The 18,638-nt window shown below is 35.7% G+C and overlaps 1 protein-coding gene across 1 annotated transcript in view; it reads left to right on the plus strand.

Moving 5' to 3' along the window:
* Positions 1-2,616: 2,616 nt before the first annotated feature.
* Positions 2,617-18,638, plus strand: part of LOC150096390 (uncharacterized) — a 91,410-nt gene continuing 75,388 nt past the window's right edge. The window contains exon 1 of the mRNA XM_090409390.1: positions 2,617-2,723. Coding sequence (XP_090265516.1) covers positions 2,721-2,723 — 3 coding nt within the window. The 5' untranslated portion in view covers positions 2,617-2,720. The remainder of the gene's footprint in view (positions 2,724-18,638) is intronic.

Here is an 18,638-nt window from a genome sequence, read left to right on the forward strand (position 1 = left end):
TTTTAAGTAAAGAAATTTTTAATAAAGAAACTCAACATGAAGCACAAACATTATATGCTAAAATAAACGACTACAAATTTATTTGCTCTCTTATAACTTGGCATGATGAAAAATGGAACATCCCCATTGATGTAAAATAAACACAAGTAAAATGCTTCAAGACAAAAATATGAACATTACACTTGTTTTACAATCTATTGAAAACTTAAAAATATTCTTACAAGAGTATCGATCAGATACAAATTTTAAAGAAGTTCTAAAAACGGCAAAAGAACTGAGTGAAATGATGGATGGAGAACAAGAATTTAAAACTGGTACGGAATTCGATGACAAAAGAAGATACGACAATTTGACTACGAGCATCATGACGAAACGCCACAATCGCCAGAAGATAAATTTAGAGTGAATGTGTTTTATACACTTCTAGACGTTGCAATGTGTTCGTTAATAGAACATTATGAACAACTAAAAACATATTATAATAATTTCAATTTCTTGTATAGATTACTACAAATTAATAACGAAGATTTACGAAATAATTGTGACGATTTAGAGATTCTCTTGAAGGACGGCGACAATAAAGATGTAAATGCAATAGAACTATATGACGAGTTATGTGCTTTCTGGGATATTTTTCGGAAGGTTAATTTAAATATTCAAAACCCTTTCGATATTCTTAATTTCATTGTGTCCAATAATTTATCTTTCCCTAACTTTTCAATTGCTTTAAGAATACTATTAACCTTAGTGTAGCGAGCGGTGAACGTTCGTTTTCCAAGTTGAACTTGATTAAAACCTACTTAAGAACAAGTATGTCACAAAAAGGGCTTGCTAGTCTGACGTTAATAGCTATTGAAAACGATATATGTGCGGAATTAGACGTTAAGACCATTATTTCTAATTTTGTGAATATGAAATCAAAAACCCTAAAATTTTATTTTAAAAAATTTCAAGTATATTTATGTAATTTAATTTATTTTCTGTCATTCTGTAAAGATGTTATTTTTTGAATACTTATATTAAATGTTCTAATTATTTCTGAATTCTTTTCTTATTTTCTCATCTATCTTGAGTTTCTTTTATTTTCCTAAAAGATAGTTCCACTTATAAAAATTATTAAAAAATTTTTACAAGTTACTAAGAATTTTCTAAACTTTAGTTCAAATAAATTTGAACTTTAATTAAAATTCATTTTAATTTTGTTAGCGATTCGGATCGGTGAGAAGGCTATAATCCCTGTATCATTATATTCAACGATTAAAGTGAAGTGGTTTTGTCAAAATTTGCTTTAACTTTTAAGAATTTTATGAATATTCGGGTTTTTAACGAATATCCTGCCAAATCAACACCCCCGGTTCGTTACATTTAGCGAACCAACGTGTGACTATTCTGTCCAAATTTATTTAAGAAATTTCAAATAATTTAAATTTTTATTATCGTAAAAGAACCACACATGCCCGGATAGCTACAGGGGCGCTTAGATAGAAATTGCATGCGGACGCCAAAGACCCTAGCACCGGTTCTGGATATTCCCTCCTTTTTTGTTATTCATCTTCAAATGTCTATATATATATTATACCATACTGTAACAATGCTTACGTATTGATAATAATAATAATAATAATAATAATAATAATAGTAATAATAATAATAATAATAATAATAATAATAATAATAATATTCTGGATATAATTCCATTAAACGATTAAAGAGACAGAGAATTTTCACCCATCTCTCTCTCTCTCTCTCTCTCTCTCCCAAAAAAGAAACAGAAGGATTTATTCTAGCAGCTCAAGAACACGCATTACAAACTAATGCAATGAAAGCAAAAATTTTGAACATCAAGCAAATGCAGATTATGCGATCAGAAAGTTGAGACTGTAGAACATCTAATCAGTGCCTGCAGCAAGGTATCGCAAACTGCTATAAATACCGCCATGATCAAGTGGCTAAAATAATTCATTGGCATGTATGCAAAAAATATGGCATTCCTATATTTGATAATTGGTGGCAGCATAAAATAGAGACAGAATTGGAAAGCGAAACAACAAAAATTCTCTGGCACTTTTGAATACAAACTAATCAATGGAACACAATAGACCTGACATCACAATTATCGAACATCGACAGGTTCGGATTATCGATATCGCAGTACACAGTGATAACAACATTAACAACAAAAAACTGGAAAAATGATTAAATATCGAGATCTGGTAATCGAAGTTGGCAGGCTTTGGCTTAAACACACTAAAGTTATCCCAATAGTTATCGGTGCACTTGGTGCAATTTCAAAGAAGCTATCCAACTATTTACAGCAATCAAACATCAACTAAGTGACCCCATATAACCTACAAAAAAAATAGCATTACTTGGAACAGTCCCTATTTTACGACGCTACCTGACAGACTATTCTTATATCTTCGATAGAATCTGAATTGTTCTGTATCACCAGTCAAATTGTTGTTTAAATCTTGTTTTGACTGTGTATCAATTATATGAATAAATAATAATAATAATAATAATTTGAAAAATATCTCTCAACATTAGGATTGTTTTCTAATTTATTATTTTTATTGAAGGATAGTGACGTGATTTAATCATATACACAGTGGCGCTACTGTTTGTGTTGTATTTCTTGGGTCGGGTCTGCTGTTTTGTGGTGTCATTCGTTTTATTCGTAATGTTACTAGCTTGAATATGTTTATTGTCATCTTTTGAAAATGGTATGAATTAATTGCATTTTTAAACAAAGTATTGAAACAATCCAGACATGTCTGCGATTTCACAAATTTTACTTCTTTCATGGTAACATTGACATATTCAATAATTTCATAAGCCAATTTGTGAAGGTTATAAAAACTGGAATATTATTATTTGGGATTATAGAAATACAATTTTATTAATACAGACCAGTATTTTACAATAAACATTTATTAAAACCTACCAGTTTGCTGGCGAAACTGGTAGGTTTTAATAAATGTTTATTGTAAAATACTGGTCTGTATTAATAAAATTGTATTTCTATTATAAAAACGACCAAAAATGTATACTTTATTTGGGATTATGTTAATTCTTAAGATAATTTTAAAACGGTCACTGTGTAATTGGAATTCCCATCATATTTTTCGGTGTTGATGCTTCTCGTCTCTTAAATACAATATGCACCTTCCTCTTCCCCCTTTTTTTTAAAAAAATAGTTATGTGTATTAAGAAAATTGATACCGCAGTGAGTTGCCGGACTCCATATAATGATACTACTAGTATGCATACCCCTTCCAAACATTGCTTCGTATCCTTTCACTCCTCCTACCATTACATTTTAAATGAGTGGATAATTTTCTTTTGCAGGAATTCATCAAATTCTTATCAATGTAGATATGTGGGAATTAGCAGGAGGACTAATTTTGGGGCCTTCTCTGACTCTTCCAATCCCTGTGCATGTACTTATAGATATTTATGTGCTATTATGGCTTCATTTAAATGTTTGTATTTCAATCTAAACTAAAATAAAACTTATCAAACTTAAAAATACTTCATTTTACTCGTCATCTGTCAATGAGTTTGAGGAGAGGTATGATCAATATAATTTGGGGTCTCCTACAATGAGTCTTCTGACTTCATGCATATGCCTGTATAATAATAATAGAGTTATGCATGTTAAATACTGAAAGAAATCATTGTTACTCTCTGACAGTTTATTTATCACATGTACAGTTTGCAAATTGAATATTTTGAAAGGATAGATAGATCTTCATTATATTTGTGATTTGTTAATAGTTTGACTATGTTTTCTCAAGGAAAAAGTGGATCAGAACTCATTATATTCAGCTGTTTGAGGATTATTATTCTCTGATGTACACCAGTTTCCAAAAAAATTATTACATGAGACCTGCAAGGACTCATCTTTGGAGTGCACCTTACTCAACCTACCATTTCGACTACTTGGTCCTCCAACTACACATAATGGCACAATCCACCTTTTAAATTGTATGAGTTGTCTGGTCATTTGCCTGCAGATAGGTAAATGGTAGATTGTCTATTTTTATTTATATATTTTTATAGTCTCATATAGCAGTAAAGCACAAACAATGGGTTATTTAAAATGTTGAGAGTTATGTGATGTTATGCATCGAACCACACAAATGAATAAGAGGAAACGTATCAGTTTGGTTAAAAAAAAAAATGTTAATGATGGGTGATTAGAATAAGACTCGCATATCTCCTCAATCTTATTTTGAATACTTCTGGCATTGGTATACATAAACTGCAATACCCCTTTCATCCCACAGCCTCCCTTATACCTTGTATTACTTAGCAAACTAAAATTAACTGGGGGTGATACATTTTGCATCATGTGATTACTCTCCCACTTACTAATTTCTATGTTGCCAGGACCCATGCTCCCCTACATCTCTTAAACATTCTGTAAGGCCACAACATCTTCTCTACACATCATGGTTCATCCCAACTTTGCATCATCTGCAAACAATGAATATCTCCATCCAAATCTTCACCAATATCATTATTATACAAGTTAAACAGCAATGGCCTTAAAACAGATCCCTGAGGCACACCACTAGTAACTTTCCTTTTCCTGGATATCACTCCCCCATACACAACTTGTTGATACTTATCAGATAGCCAGTCTCCAATCCAATCCAATGCACCATTCTAATATCCAACTCCATCCCCTCCAGTTTGATTATTATGCGGTAATCTATCAAAAGCCTTTGCAAAATCTAAGTATATTACTATCCATGGAAGCAGTCACCTTATTGTAATAAGAGTAGATTACTAAAACATGACCTCCCTTTAGGAAATCCATGCTGTCCGTGAAAGATAATACCATTGTTGTCAACCCAAATCTGAATCCTAGTTCTCAAAAGCTTCTCTAACAACTTAGCTACAGCACTTGACACACAGATATGCCTATAGTTTGATGCTTGAGTTTGATCACATCCTTTATGAAGTGGCACAATCTTGCCCTCCTTCCACTCCTTAGGAACTTGACCCAGTGCAAGGCTTGTATTATATTAAAAAAATGTGTCAAGGCCGGCATCAACTCCCTGGCATATTCCTTCAGAATACATGGTGATATATTATAAAGTCCCACAGCCTTATTTACACCTAGTTTGCTCAACTCCCCATACACCTTTTGCTCACTTACAGTCAATCTCTCCTCCCTATAAAATTTGGAAAACAAAGATGGGATGCAGAAATTATGCTTGTTGAGAATATATTGTTGGAGGTAGAGGAAATAAGAGATCTGGGGATGATGGTGGATAAGGATCTAAAGTTTAGGGTTAGGGGACACATCGCTAAAATTGTGAAGACAACACAAAGGCTTCTGGGAATGATGTAGAGGACACTGACGTGTAGAAGTAGGGAGATTCTTTTTCTGTTGTATAAAGCTTTGATTAGGTCACACATGGACTATTGTGCCCAGATTTGGTCATCGGGTTTTTGGAAGGATGAAGAGATGTTGGAAAGGGTCCAAAGGTGACTGACTAAGGTAGTTTCTGACCTCTGGAATGTCAAGTATGAGAAAGCTTTGAGAAGATGTAATTTGCAGCATCTGGTGGACAGGAAGAAGAGGGGAGATATGATAGAGACCTACAAGTTGGTTAGGGTGGTGTTATAGGATCAATAGTGGAGAAGTTCTACAGAGAGTAGTGGGAGATCATGGGAGAACTTGAGGTCATCCCTGGAAACTGTATAAAGAGGGTGTTAGTAGGGGAGTGAGAGGCAAGTTTTCTTCGTGCAGAGTTGTGAATGCCTTGCCTGGAAGTGTGGTGTTTGCAAGGAGTTTGAGTGTGTTTAACACACGGTATGATGAGATGTGTATGTGATAAAAAGACCTCCCAGATGAGTCTTTGACTCCTTGAGGTCTTGGGGTAATAATAATAATAACATTGCTGGTTTAACTAGTGATATGCAGTTGTTTGCTGATGATGAAAAATTGGGGGAGAACAATTCAGAGTTAAGCAGATATTATTGCCTTACAGGAGGACTTGCATAGATTGCATGAATGGGCAGGTAAGTGGAACCATCAGTTTGATGTTGCAAAGTGTAAGGTTTTGAAATTTGGTAAGCAACTGTGGGATGCAAAGTATACACTTGATGGGGAAACTTTAAAAGAGGTAGAGGAGATGAGAGATATGGGAGTGGTGGTGGACAAGAAGCCACAGCTGGAAGCTCTATAAGGAGAGAGTGAGCAGAGGAGTGAGGAGTAGGTTCTTTGCATGGAGTGGTTGGTGAGTGGAATGCATTGTAGTGCATTGTGAATGTGAACACAGTGATTCAGTTTAAGGCACAGTTGGATGAGCATTCTGTGAAATAGTGTGTACCTCCCACGATGAATTTCTGACTCCATAATAATAATAAAAAATTATAATAATAACCATAATAATAAAATAATATACTGTTGAGCAAGCCAGTCAAATAAGTTTTACTGGGAATGGATGTGCAGCTAGTAGCATGGATGGGCAGTGGGGAGTGGCTGACTGACAGACAGACACACCAGAGAGTAGTATATGGTGGAGTGAAATCTAGGAGAATGAGGTTGACTTATGGAATATCTTAGGGTTCTGTACTAGGGTCACTACTTTTTAATTTTATATCAATGATATACAAATAGGGAGGGCATTAGTTGATAAAGATGATGTAGATATCCTGCAGGGCGATTTAAATAAACTGGCATTGTGGACGAAGGATAACAATTGTCAATTTAATGTTGCAGAATATGAAATTATTCACTTTGAGATGAAAAGGTTACATACTATGTATCACATTGATAGTACTGGATTGAAGATTTGATGAGTGTTGGGACTTTCTTATAATGGTGGACAGAGAGTTGAAGTTCAGAGGGCATATTGCAAAAGTTGGTAAAATAGCTCAAAGGATTACTTGGATGTTGAAAAACAGGCTAAGAAGTAAAGAAAGAAATTTATTATCCCTCTTTATAAGGCTATGATTCAGCCACATTTTGACTACTTTGCATAGATTTGGTCACTGGCTTTTTATTCAACTGGCTCACCTGGGCATCTTGGATATCAGGAGGTGGTAGAGAGGATTCAGAGATGAGTGACCAAACTGGTGACAGTTGTGCAGAATGTTTCCTATGAGGATGGATTGAAGGTGTTGGGTTACGAAGTTTAGTTTGATAGGCAGAAAAGGGAACAGGACAGAAACTTATAGTAAAGGGTTTTTTATAAAATTGATGCAAAGGAAATTTTTCAACACATTGACAAATAGTTAAAGAACTAGGGATCATCCATGGAAGTTGTGTAAGAGTGTGGCTTGCAGACAAGAATTTTTGTATGGAGAGTGGTGAATGAGTGGAATGGATTGCCAGAATTAGTTGTGAGTTCTCTGACTGTGAATGAGTTTATGGAGAGGTATGATAGGTTTTATTATTATTATTTGACACCTCCAGGGAGTCCAAGGACTCATCGAGGGAGGGCACCTGCTCTCCAACTCCGTCTCCGCGATTCAATCACTAACTGACCACAACTACACCCATGCCATCTACTGCTGACCACCACCACTAGTATTTCCACAGACAATAATCACAAACATCCATGCCCATGGCGAGATTCGAACCCGCAACCTTTTGGCTAGAGAGTGAATACGCTATCCACTTGGCCAACCAGGCCGGCAATTTTGTGTGTATAAAAGTGAGTGTGGGGTCTCCATCGATGAATCTCCATATTCCATGAAGATACTGTATAATAATAATAAAATCTTGAATCACATTAGGAAGAGAATATACAAAGCAGTTCAAACCAATTTGAACTGATGTATCCGAGAGCTGGGTTAGAAATAAAATAGTTGATCAGACTAGACACTACAAAATTTTTGTGAAAAATTAGGAAATTAAACATACAAACTTATTGTTTTAATACTGACCATATTGTAATGCGTACAAACATCTTACATTCTTTGCCTACCAGTTTCACTAGCAAACTGTCTAGCTTTTTAAAGGCATTGATGGAAAAGCATAACAATACTAGTAAATGCAAATTGAAAGGAACATAAAAACGTTGTAAACAATCTAGTACCTAAGGTTACACGTTCGCGTGACAGAGAGGACTTATTGTTCTTATTCATTATCACGCATGCGTGTTTGTTGTAAACGCATAATGTGATTACTGGTTAGCTGTAGTTCAGATGGATTTAGAGAGAGGATCAGGTTTTTCCACGAACCATTCAGAATGGTGCCCTGATTTCTGTTGAGGTTTCTGCCAGTTATTAACACTATTGTGGCTTCCTTGAATAAATGATGTCTGTAGTCGTCATCCAAATATGACATGGAGCTGTTTTGCCACTCTATCGTGTGGTTAGACATACAGAAATGATGTGCTAAGCCGGAATAAATACTTCTGTTGTGGTTTACATCACCAGCATGTTCTTTTTGTCTGATCTCCAAACTCCGTGAAGTTTGTCCGATGTAGGCAAGACCACAGGAGCAAGGAATGTAATATACTCCTCGATATACTGCTAGTGAAACTGGTAGGTAGGCAAAGAATGTAAGATGTTTGTATTACAAACATCTTACATTCTTTGCCTACCAGTACGTATTACAATATGGTCAGTATTAAAACAATAAGTTTGTATGTTTAATTTTCAAACGACCAAATATGTTTAACTTTAACAAAAATTAGGGAAGTCAAGAGATGACATCAGTGTCAGAATCACAGAAAAAAAATGAAATTACTAGGGAGAACTGCTATGGACATGTGTAGGAGAGCTAATCTAAGTTGGTATGGTCACTTAAACAGAATGGGAAAAGAAAGGTTAGTAAAACAGGTGTTTGTTGCCAAGATAATAGGAAAAATGATCCAGATGAGAATTAAGATCTAGGTAGATTAATGCGTTTTGAATTGTTCTGAAAGATAAAAGTATATAACAAGTGACAGACTAATTTGGAGAAAAAAAATTGTTCATAAGAGATTAGTAATAATATCAACTTAATCATGTTGTATTCTATTCTGTACACTCCTTGATGATGGCAAATTACATATGGAAATAGTTAACAGAATAAACGAAGCTAGTATGGTGGTTTTGTCAGCTGAATAAATTTATATAGAATAAAAGAGAAATTAGTTAAAACACTAGTTGTAAAAGACTAGCTATATTAAAACAGTGTTCAAACTAGTGTTTTATTTTGAGTATGAGAGCTGGTTTAGATTGATCCAACTGAAAACCATAAATATGACAGTTCTGAGAAGAGTTTGGAAAGTCAGCAGATGGCAAAATTAAATTAGAAAGAAGATATAGCTAACACTTTGGTGTCTATGAGCAGAGATAATCTAAGGTATGGTCACTTAAACAAAAAAGGAGAGGATAAATTAACAATTCAGTTAATTTATTGAAAAGACCCAGAAGAAGAAGACTGGATGGAAGACGATATCTGGATGGATTAACCAGAATTGACGCAGTATGGATTAAATAGTCCACGCGGTTAGCCTAGTGGCTTTGCGCTTAGCAACCATATGACTGTGGAAGGAGTGTCCTAGGTTCGATTTCCGTCGACGACGTGAGGAGCTGAAGGATCTTCCTCAGCCATAGCCAAGTTAGCTGGTCTTGGGCGTGGACAGCAGGGTCCCCCCCCCCCCAGTTTATCTGGCATTTTTCATCCTGCAAGCAGGCAAACCGGCCCCGGATGGGGCCGGTTTGCCTGCTTGCAGGATGAAATAAATAAAACACAGGGATACAGACAGAAATACTTCGAGGTATAGGGGTGACCATTCTATCCTCATATTCGGTTACGAAATCCAAGCATGTTTCGACGGTTATGGGCCTTAAAGGCTTGTTAAAGCCATTGAGATAGATAGATGGATTAAATACCGGCCTGGTTGTCCGATCGGTTAGTATATCCGCTCTCCAGCCAAAAAGGCTGTGAGTTCGAATCCCGCCATGGGCATGGATGTTTTTGATTGTCTGTGAAAATACTAGTGGTGGTTGTTGTTGGTAAATGGTGTTGGTGTAGTTGTTGGCAGATTGAATGGCGGTGACAGAGAGTTGAGTAGGTGCCCTCCCTAGATGAGTCTGGGGCTCCCTGGAGGTGTCACATAATAATAATAATAATAATAAAACATATCACATATCATACACTTTGTATCCATCATATATTTCAATGTAATATCACTTCACATCCATGATAACCTTGACGTGTATATACATCATGACTGATTGGGTGGTTAAAGCAGTCAGCAGTGCCTAAGATAGTGGTAATGTAAACTTTTCATGTTGTTGTCTTAATAACCTGTACACCACTTGAGAGAACATATCAGGAATTAGATGGAATTACAGGATTTATCATAATCATATTTTCAAAGGAGTAGGCAGATCTTTTTAGCACTCAGGTGATAAGTAATAAGTGGAAAGTAATAAGTAATAAATAGGAAATAAGTGGGTAGATGGCCTTTAGCCATCACGGAAAGTTAAGCTTGTAGCTGTCAGTAATTTTGAAATCATCAAGGTGAGAGTATGGCAGTCAACTATCCTCCTGCGATGAGTCTTCGAACTCCTTGGAGGCGTCACGAATAATAATAATAATAATATTACATCTTGTGATTTTAAACCCAAAATCATATTGTCTGAAATAGTGCCAATTGCATGTTTTAAGTTGTAAAACTTAAAACATATAACTGGCATTATTTCTAGGCCTAGAAAAAAATTATTTAGTTGGTGTATAGAATTGAACTTTTCTGGCAGTCTAGCATTTTGGAACAAAATGTTGCCACGAGTCAATAGTTCTTTTTCCTGAAGAACTGAGTGTTGGTACAAAAGTAAGGGATAATGTGAATTGAGATTTTCTTATGGAAAATAAAACAGGACTGTGTTTTGAACATTGCATAAGAAAATGAGGAGATCATTGTTTAAAGTACTGGTTATGGAAAATCCCAAATGTATTTGCATAGTATATAACATTTCATGGTAGATATTAATTTACTACCTTTTCATCATGTGAAACTGAGTGAAAAACAAGTTTGCGAATTCAATTTTCACTGTTTCTTTCTTTCTTATTTTTTTGTTTGAGTTATCAGTGTAATTTTGATATGAGAATAGCAGTTATGAAAACAGAATATAAATGATAAGACAGGATTGGACAGCATGCTTACAACAAAAATGTCGGCAACTCTGTATATTCTGGAAGTGATGTTTTATGTGTTATAAAGAGTCGTCAAATCTTCCTCTAATTTGGTGAGAGTAACCTGAAGTGACCACTTGGGTGGTAGCCAGCCATATGAGGACTCATGAGAAGGGAGTGTGTGTAGAATTATAAGGTTGATGGTTATTGAAAAGTTTAGGAGATAGCTATCATAGAATGAGAAATTGGATGGAAAGGAGATTATTGTCACTTGGAACCTAACAAGAACTACCTATCTGGCAGAGGTAATAGCTGAGTGCATTCCAAGGGTCAGAAGGTTAAATAAGTTAAGTGTGAAGTGAATGAATGAAGAGGTTGGGCATGCATTCTGGAATAAGAAGACATTATGGAGGCAGCACAAGATGATTGGTAAGAATCAATTGCATGAGTGTACAAAGATGACTTCTTTGATAAGGGTAGCAGAAATGTAGCATGAGCATCATTTAGCTAATAAACACAACAAAAAAAAATTCTCGTGAGGTCTTTTGATACATAGCAAAATTTAAGAAAGGTCATTAGAAGGAAGATATTGGTTGGTGAAAATTAGCATGATAATCACAGCAAAGGAGATGGTTAAGATATTAAATGAGAAATTCATAAAGGCATTTCATCCTCGAATGTGATGCAGGTATCAGATATCATGAGTGCAGTGAGAGAGGTGGAGAGAATAATGGTGATTGAGGAGGAGATATATGGGAAATTAAGTAAACTTGATGGTAATATAGCTATAGGACTGGCTTCATGATATATCACTTTATGCTTTGAGGGAATGTTCCATGGAGTTAACAATAGCTTTCATGTACTTGTTTAACATGAGTATTACATTAGACCAAGTTTTCTAAAGGAATGGAAAGAGGACAGGATTGTACTGCTTCATAATGGAGGTGATAAGACTAAGGCTCTGAATATTATGAGGGTGGTTGGAAAAGTTCTCAGCCTAACAATGAAAAAACAAATAATTTCAAAATTATTTTTATTTTTCAGCATAATCTCCCTTAAGACTAATACATTTATTCCAGTGCCATTATCCTGTCCCTGTAGTGGTTCTCAATAAGATCTGCAAAATACCCCTCTACAGCTGCAATCACCTCTTGAGTCGAAGAAAAACACTGACCAGCGAGGAAGAGTTCTAGTTTTGGGAAGAAGTAGATGTCAGAGGGAGCCAAATCTGGGGAATAGGGTGGATGTTCCAACAATTCATAGTTCATAACCTGATGAAAGATGATTTTTTTCTTCTGCAAACCAGGTGTTTTCTCATGAATTTTTTCATCTAGTCTGGTTAAAAGATAAGAATAATATTCCCCAGTTATTGTTTTATTCTTTTTAAGATAATTAATAAACAAAACACCTTTAGTATCCCAAAACACCAATGCCACGAACCTTTCCTGCTGATGGAACCGACTTTGTCTTTGGCACTGAACAACCGGCTTCTATCCATTGTTTTGGCTGTTGTTTGGATTTTGGTGTGTAATAGTGAATCAAAGTGTCATCCATAGTATAAATCAACATCAGTTTTATTCTTGTTAAAATGCTCCAAGCACTGTTTATAGAGATTTTCACGTGAGTGTATTTTTGGTCTGCTGTGAGCAAGCCAGCACCCATCTTGCACAAAGCTTTTTCATTTGCAATTCTTCTTGCAAAATATGCCTATAGTCCCAGCAATTTCATGCACTTTGACTTGTCGGTAATCCAATACCATATACACTCGATCAAATTTCTGGTGTTGTTACACTTTTTGGACGTCCTTCACATGCATCATCTTCAAAGCTGGTATGGCCACGTTTAAACTAGGCAGCCCACTTCTTAATTGTCAAAACTTAAGGAGTAGAGTGCCCATAAACGTTTATGAACTTTGATGAATTTCTTTTGGTTAAACCTTCTTTTACAAAGAATTTTATAACTGCACGATACTCAATTTTATCCATTTCAAGGGATACAGACAACACTCTTGCTTCAGACAGCTGTATAAAATAAACTACTTGATAGAATGACTTGCAATTTCACATGAATGCTTATGACAGATGTACTAACTTAGAAAAAAAAAATCTTGCTGATGGTGTTGCTATCTAGGGTTGAGGCCGAGAACTTTTCAGACCACCCTCGTGGGGCAATTTGTATATTTGGGAGTTGTATTTAAAGAAATGGAGAGGTTAGTGAGATCCAACGTTCTGAACTGATTTGACAACTGCACATTCACTTTGTACAGCATGGTTTTACTGAAGGAGAATCATGTTTCATGACAAAGTGACAAATGCATTCAGTAAGGGATATCCATGTGCAGTAGTATGTTTAGATTTTGCAAAGGCTTTTGATAGACTGCCATATGACAAGCTATTAATTAAATTGGAACAGATTGGATTGATAGTACATTAGTGCACTGGATTGGAAATTATCTGTCTGCTAGGTATCAGGAAATTGTGTGTAGGGGAGCAATATTCCAGAATAGGAAAGTCACTAATGGTATGCCCCAGGATGTCTTTTGGAATTGTTGCTGTTTAACTTGCATGTTAATGATATTAGAAAGATTTGAATGGTGATATGCAGTTGTCTGTTGATTATACAAAATTGTGGAGCAGATGAGTGTTTACAAGAGGACTGGTATGGTCTAGATGAATCAGCAGGTAAATAGTTTGCCATTTGACTGTTGCCAAGTGTAAGGTTTAAAAATTTGGGGAACAAAAATGGGATGCTATATATATATATACAATTGGTGGGGATATTGTATGGAAGGTGGAGGAGATAAGGACCTAAATCAGAGGACAGCATAACAGATTATTGCAGTGATACAGAGGATACTGTTTGTGTAGAAGTGAGGAGATTATGGTTCCAATGTATAAGGCCTTGTTCAGGCTACGCAGATTTGGTCACCTGGTTTTTCGAAAGGATGAAGAGATACTGGAAAGAGTTCAGGGACAATTGATTAAAGTGGTTTCTGGTGTCTGGAATATTGAGCATGAAAGATCAAAGAAAGGCAATTTGTAGAGTCTAGTGGATAGGAGAAGGGAAGAATATGATTGAGACATATAAGGGGTTATTCTCAGATTTATGTGGATGAGATTTTTAATGGGATGGGAGGAACCAGAGGCCATGCCTAAAAGCTTCATGTATGAGCAGGGGAATGAGGAGTAGGTTTTTTGCATGGAGAGTAGTTGGTGGAATTCATTGCATGAGAGTGTACAGAGATGGAGAATACATTTAAGGCATGGTATGATGAGCTATGACAGTGAGACCTACCACTATGAGTTATTTTGACTCTATGGAGGTTACAATTATTATCCTTTCCTTTATAATTACACAGTGGTCAGAATACATTATGCAAATTATGGAAACAACTACCATGTTGGAGTAAAACTTTAGTTTAATATAAACCAAAACAAGCACTCACCGTTTCGACTTTCACATTAAGGTCATCATCCAGAGCATACACACACATATACAAAGAAACAAGCTGCATTACAATATACATAGCATGCTAAAGTTGCTGACATGCCATTACAACTATTGGCCTGACCTCTGGTGAAAAAAAAAAACCTTACTACATCAAAGCTAGAGTCCTATTATTATTATTATCCATTAGGTCAGGGCTGTCCAACCTTAGGTAATCCGAGGGCCTCATTAAAAAAAAAAAAAAAAGATTTATCCGTGGGCCACATCCAATAATTTTGTGAGCAGCAGTGACACAACCTCGATATCTGAACAAAATGTGAGCGCACTAATAGCGTGCTCACATTCCCCTTGAGCACCCGGAGCATGCGCATTCGAACAAAACAGTGTAAGAACACTTCTTTGATACATGTAATATTTGAAAAGCACATGGGTATGTAGGGACGTAAAAACACCAAATAAAATAACCAACATTGAGATTATCGATTAGTGATAGAATTAAAATATCTAATATGCACTCGGTTCAAATTATTTTATTTTTTTGCTAGTGAAAATCAAAACCCACGGGCAGGCCGCACGAAATCACACTGCGGGCCATGTTTTGGACAGACTTGCATTAGGTTACAAAATTAAATTAAATTAAATTAATTGGTGATTTTGAGAGAAAGTTTGCCAATATAAGGAATGGAGACCAAGGCTTCTATTAATAATAAATAAAAAAATATTACTTATATAAATTACAGCCAACTGGTATAGATAGTGGCCAATCAAAGTTGAAAAATTGCTTATAGTCCTAAAGTCAGAGTATGCTGGAAATTATGGCCTTGCTTACTAAGTGGACTGAATGTGTGCCATCCAAAATCTTGGGATTTTTATGCCAACATTATTGTTAAGATTGGGGTGGTTAATCAAAATTTCACAGGCTTCTTTAAATTTTTGTTCATACCAGTTATTTGTATGATGTAATGAGCAAGTACTTTTCCAATCAATTTGGTTAGGAGCATGATCTGAGAGGCCTTCTTCACCAAAATCGTTAAATTTAATGTGTCGTTTGTGCTCTTTTTTATGAATAGGGATTGTACGTCCAGTTTCTCCAATATAAGGTAAGTTACAGGTGCAATAGATGCAATTAACTCCAGGATGAGCCAATGGGGGGAAAGGATCCTTAGAGGAGTTGAATATGTTTTTTAATTTTAAAGGTGGTTTAAAATTGGCATTAAGATTGTAATGCTGTAGGATTCTATTAATTTTCTCTGATAACCCTTTAATGTATGGGATAGCAATAGTTTTACTATAATCAATATTTTTTGATGAAGTTTTATGAAGAATTTTATTAATAGTATTTTTGCTATAGCCATTATTTATAAATGTATTGCTAATCATTCTTAATTCTTGTTTAACAGCTTCTTCTTCATATCACCACCCTTCACAAAAATTTGGAGTCATTAACACCCTCAAAAACAAAGCTATAACAATTTGATCTGAAAGTTGCACCGAAGTTGTCTTTTATGTAAAGCTCTTTGTCCTATTCAGTATTGTGGCGAGTGTGGGAGAAGTGGAAAACAATGTCTGAGCTGTCTTCTCTATTATTAACATCTCCAATGTGCTCTTTTTTGTCTAATTTCAAAACTTTTAGATGTTTGCCCTATGTAAGCAAGGCCATAAGAACATGGAATATTGTAAACTCCAAGATGTTTGTTGAAAGGATTGTGGTCCTTAGGTGGATGTAACAATGAGCTTGAAAGCCACTCCTACGTATGTCATGAGATTTAAGGAGATTGGTGATTTTGAGAGAAAGTTTGCTAATATAAGGAATGGAGACCAAGGCTGTGTAGTAAATGTCAGGGATCTGTTGTGGAGCAGAAGTTTTTACAAACCTGTTGCTCTTCTTTTTTTTTTTTTGCTTCTTCCAACAACTCTCTGACATTCTCAACCATACAATATTTCTCACCTCTCTGATCATTGGTTCCAGCCAAAACGATTCTTTCACTTTCCTTTTCTGCATTCTGACAGCATTTTTATCTGATAGTAATTTTTGCACCAGGAAAACAAGATTGTGTAGTGCTTTCTTGAAGAACTCCCCTTATCATATGTCACCACAAATAATTATTTGCTTATTCTCATTCTCTTGATTATTCTTACAATTTTCTTTTAGTCTTCAGACCTCTTTTTTTTTTTTTTTTTCTGTTTTCAGTTCTGCTGATATCTTGTCGTTTTTCAACTTTCAATCTTGCACTTTGTCCTGTGAAGGACTCAATGCAAGTGTTCAATTTCTTTATTCAGGTCTTCTAATTCTCCTGACCCCCCCTCCAGTATCAATGACCTCCACTCTACTATCACATAATTTGTTCTCTGCATATTCACTTTCAAACCATTTATTATACAGTTGCTAGTTTTTCTATTCTTCCACAAATCTTACAATTTTTGTGACAAGTACATCTCACAAATTTTACACTGCATGAAATCATGCAAATTTAGCAAACCCAACAAAGACATCGGGGTGCTTAAGGGTCAAAGCTGTATAACTGAGAGGAGACCTCCACATAGCCTTTAAAGGAATGCAGAGAACCAACCAGGGCTTCTGACCTAATGTCCAATCCTCACCTTCTCGTGGTGCACCCTGTTCGGTATCTACTTTGATACTGAACGAACGAGGATGGGCTGGCAATTTGGGATTTAGCTGACCAAATTGTATTCTTATTGGTTAAACCAAAATAAAAAATGATGGTACAACATGACAAAATTTCATGCCAGCTGGGGCGTCGCCCGGTTAAACAAGGCCCCCGTTGTTTTCGCCAGGTAACCAGGGCGAACAGCGAAAAGTCAGCTACTGGAACAAATCTGAAAACAAACCCCAACTCAACGTCACCAGAGTTAAAGATCGGTACTATCAACGTAAGAAGCCTGAATGGCAAAGAAATGGAGCTAGCTGAGGAATTAGATAAGTACCAGATCGACATAATAGGGGTGACTGAAACAAAAAAGACCAAAACTGGTGAGATCTTTCTGAGCAATTAATACAAAATGTTATATTCAGGCAATGACAATCAAGGAAAAGGAGTAGCAGTAGTATTCAACACAAAATACGAGGTTAATCTTCTTGAATGGCAGTCAGTCTCAAGTAGAGTAATGTGGGCAAATATGAGAATGGGGAACTGGACAATGAGACTTATTTGTGCCTATGGTCCCACAGAAGGTTCTACTAAGGTAGAAGTGGAGGAATTTTTTGAGGCTTTAGAAAAAGCAACTGACACATTGAAAAAGGAAAACTTGGTCCTTGTTGGGGATCTAAATAGCAGAGTAGGAAATGATTGTGAGACATACAAAAATATTTTGGGAAAATTTGGAGAAAAGAGCAAAGCTAATAATAATGGCAAATATCTGTTGGATTTCTGCTCAGGACAGGGACTGGTTATTACTAACACCATGTTCCAACATAAAAATGTGCACTAATTCACATGGAGAGAAGAGGCACGGAATAAGAAAAGTCTCATTGACTATGTTATTGTTGATAGTGATGTTTTCTCCCTGGTGCAGGACACCAGAGTGTACAGAGGATTTGAAATTGGAAGTGATCACTATTTAGTCTTGAGCAGGATAAAATTGAATTTCATATTGAAAAGAATAACATGTAAGAAAGTTTTAAAGCGAATAAAAGTTGAGCAGCTCTCAGATGTGAACTGTAGACTAAAATACACAAAGATTATTGAAAAGAAAATGAAAGAGTTTTAGAACAGGAATCAAACCTTGGAGATTCAGTGGCAAACTCTGAAGAAAACATTGATTGATTCTGCGGGAGAAGCATGTGGTGAGGTTGTGTGCAAGGATAAAAAAATCAGAACTCCCTGGTGGACACAGGAAGTTAAAGAGGCAGTGAAGGAAAAGAACAAAGCATATCAAAAGTTCCTGGCAAATAAGTCAGCTTTTACTCTTACAGAATACAGAGACAAATGTAAGAAAGCTAAACAGTGTGTAAAACTAGCTAAACAAAAGTCATGGGAGGACTTTGGCAAGAATATAGAAAATAAATATCAAGAAGGTGGCAAAATATTCTGGAGGTTGTTGAAGAAGCTTAGGAATGGAGGAAAGAGTGCTGTAA

The sequence above is a fragment of the Typopeltis vanoorti genome, chromosome 19 (assembly GCF_054136105.1).
Source record: "Typopeltis vanoorti isolate ZY-2024b chromosome 19, IOZ_Tvanoo_1.0, whole genome shotgun sequence".
Lineage (NCBI taxonomy): Eukaryota > Metazoa > Arthropoda > Arachnida > Uropygi > Thelyphonidae > Typopeltis > Typopeltis vanoorti.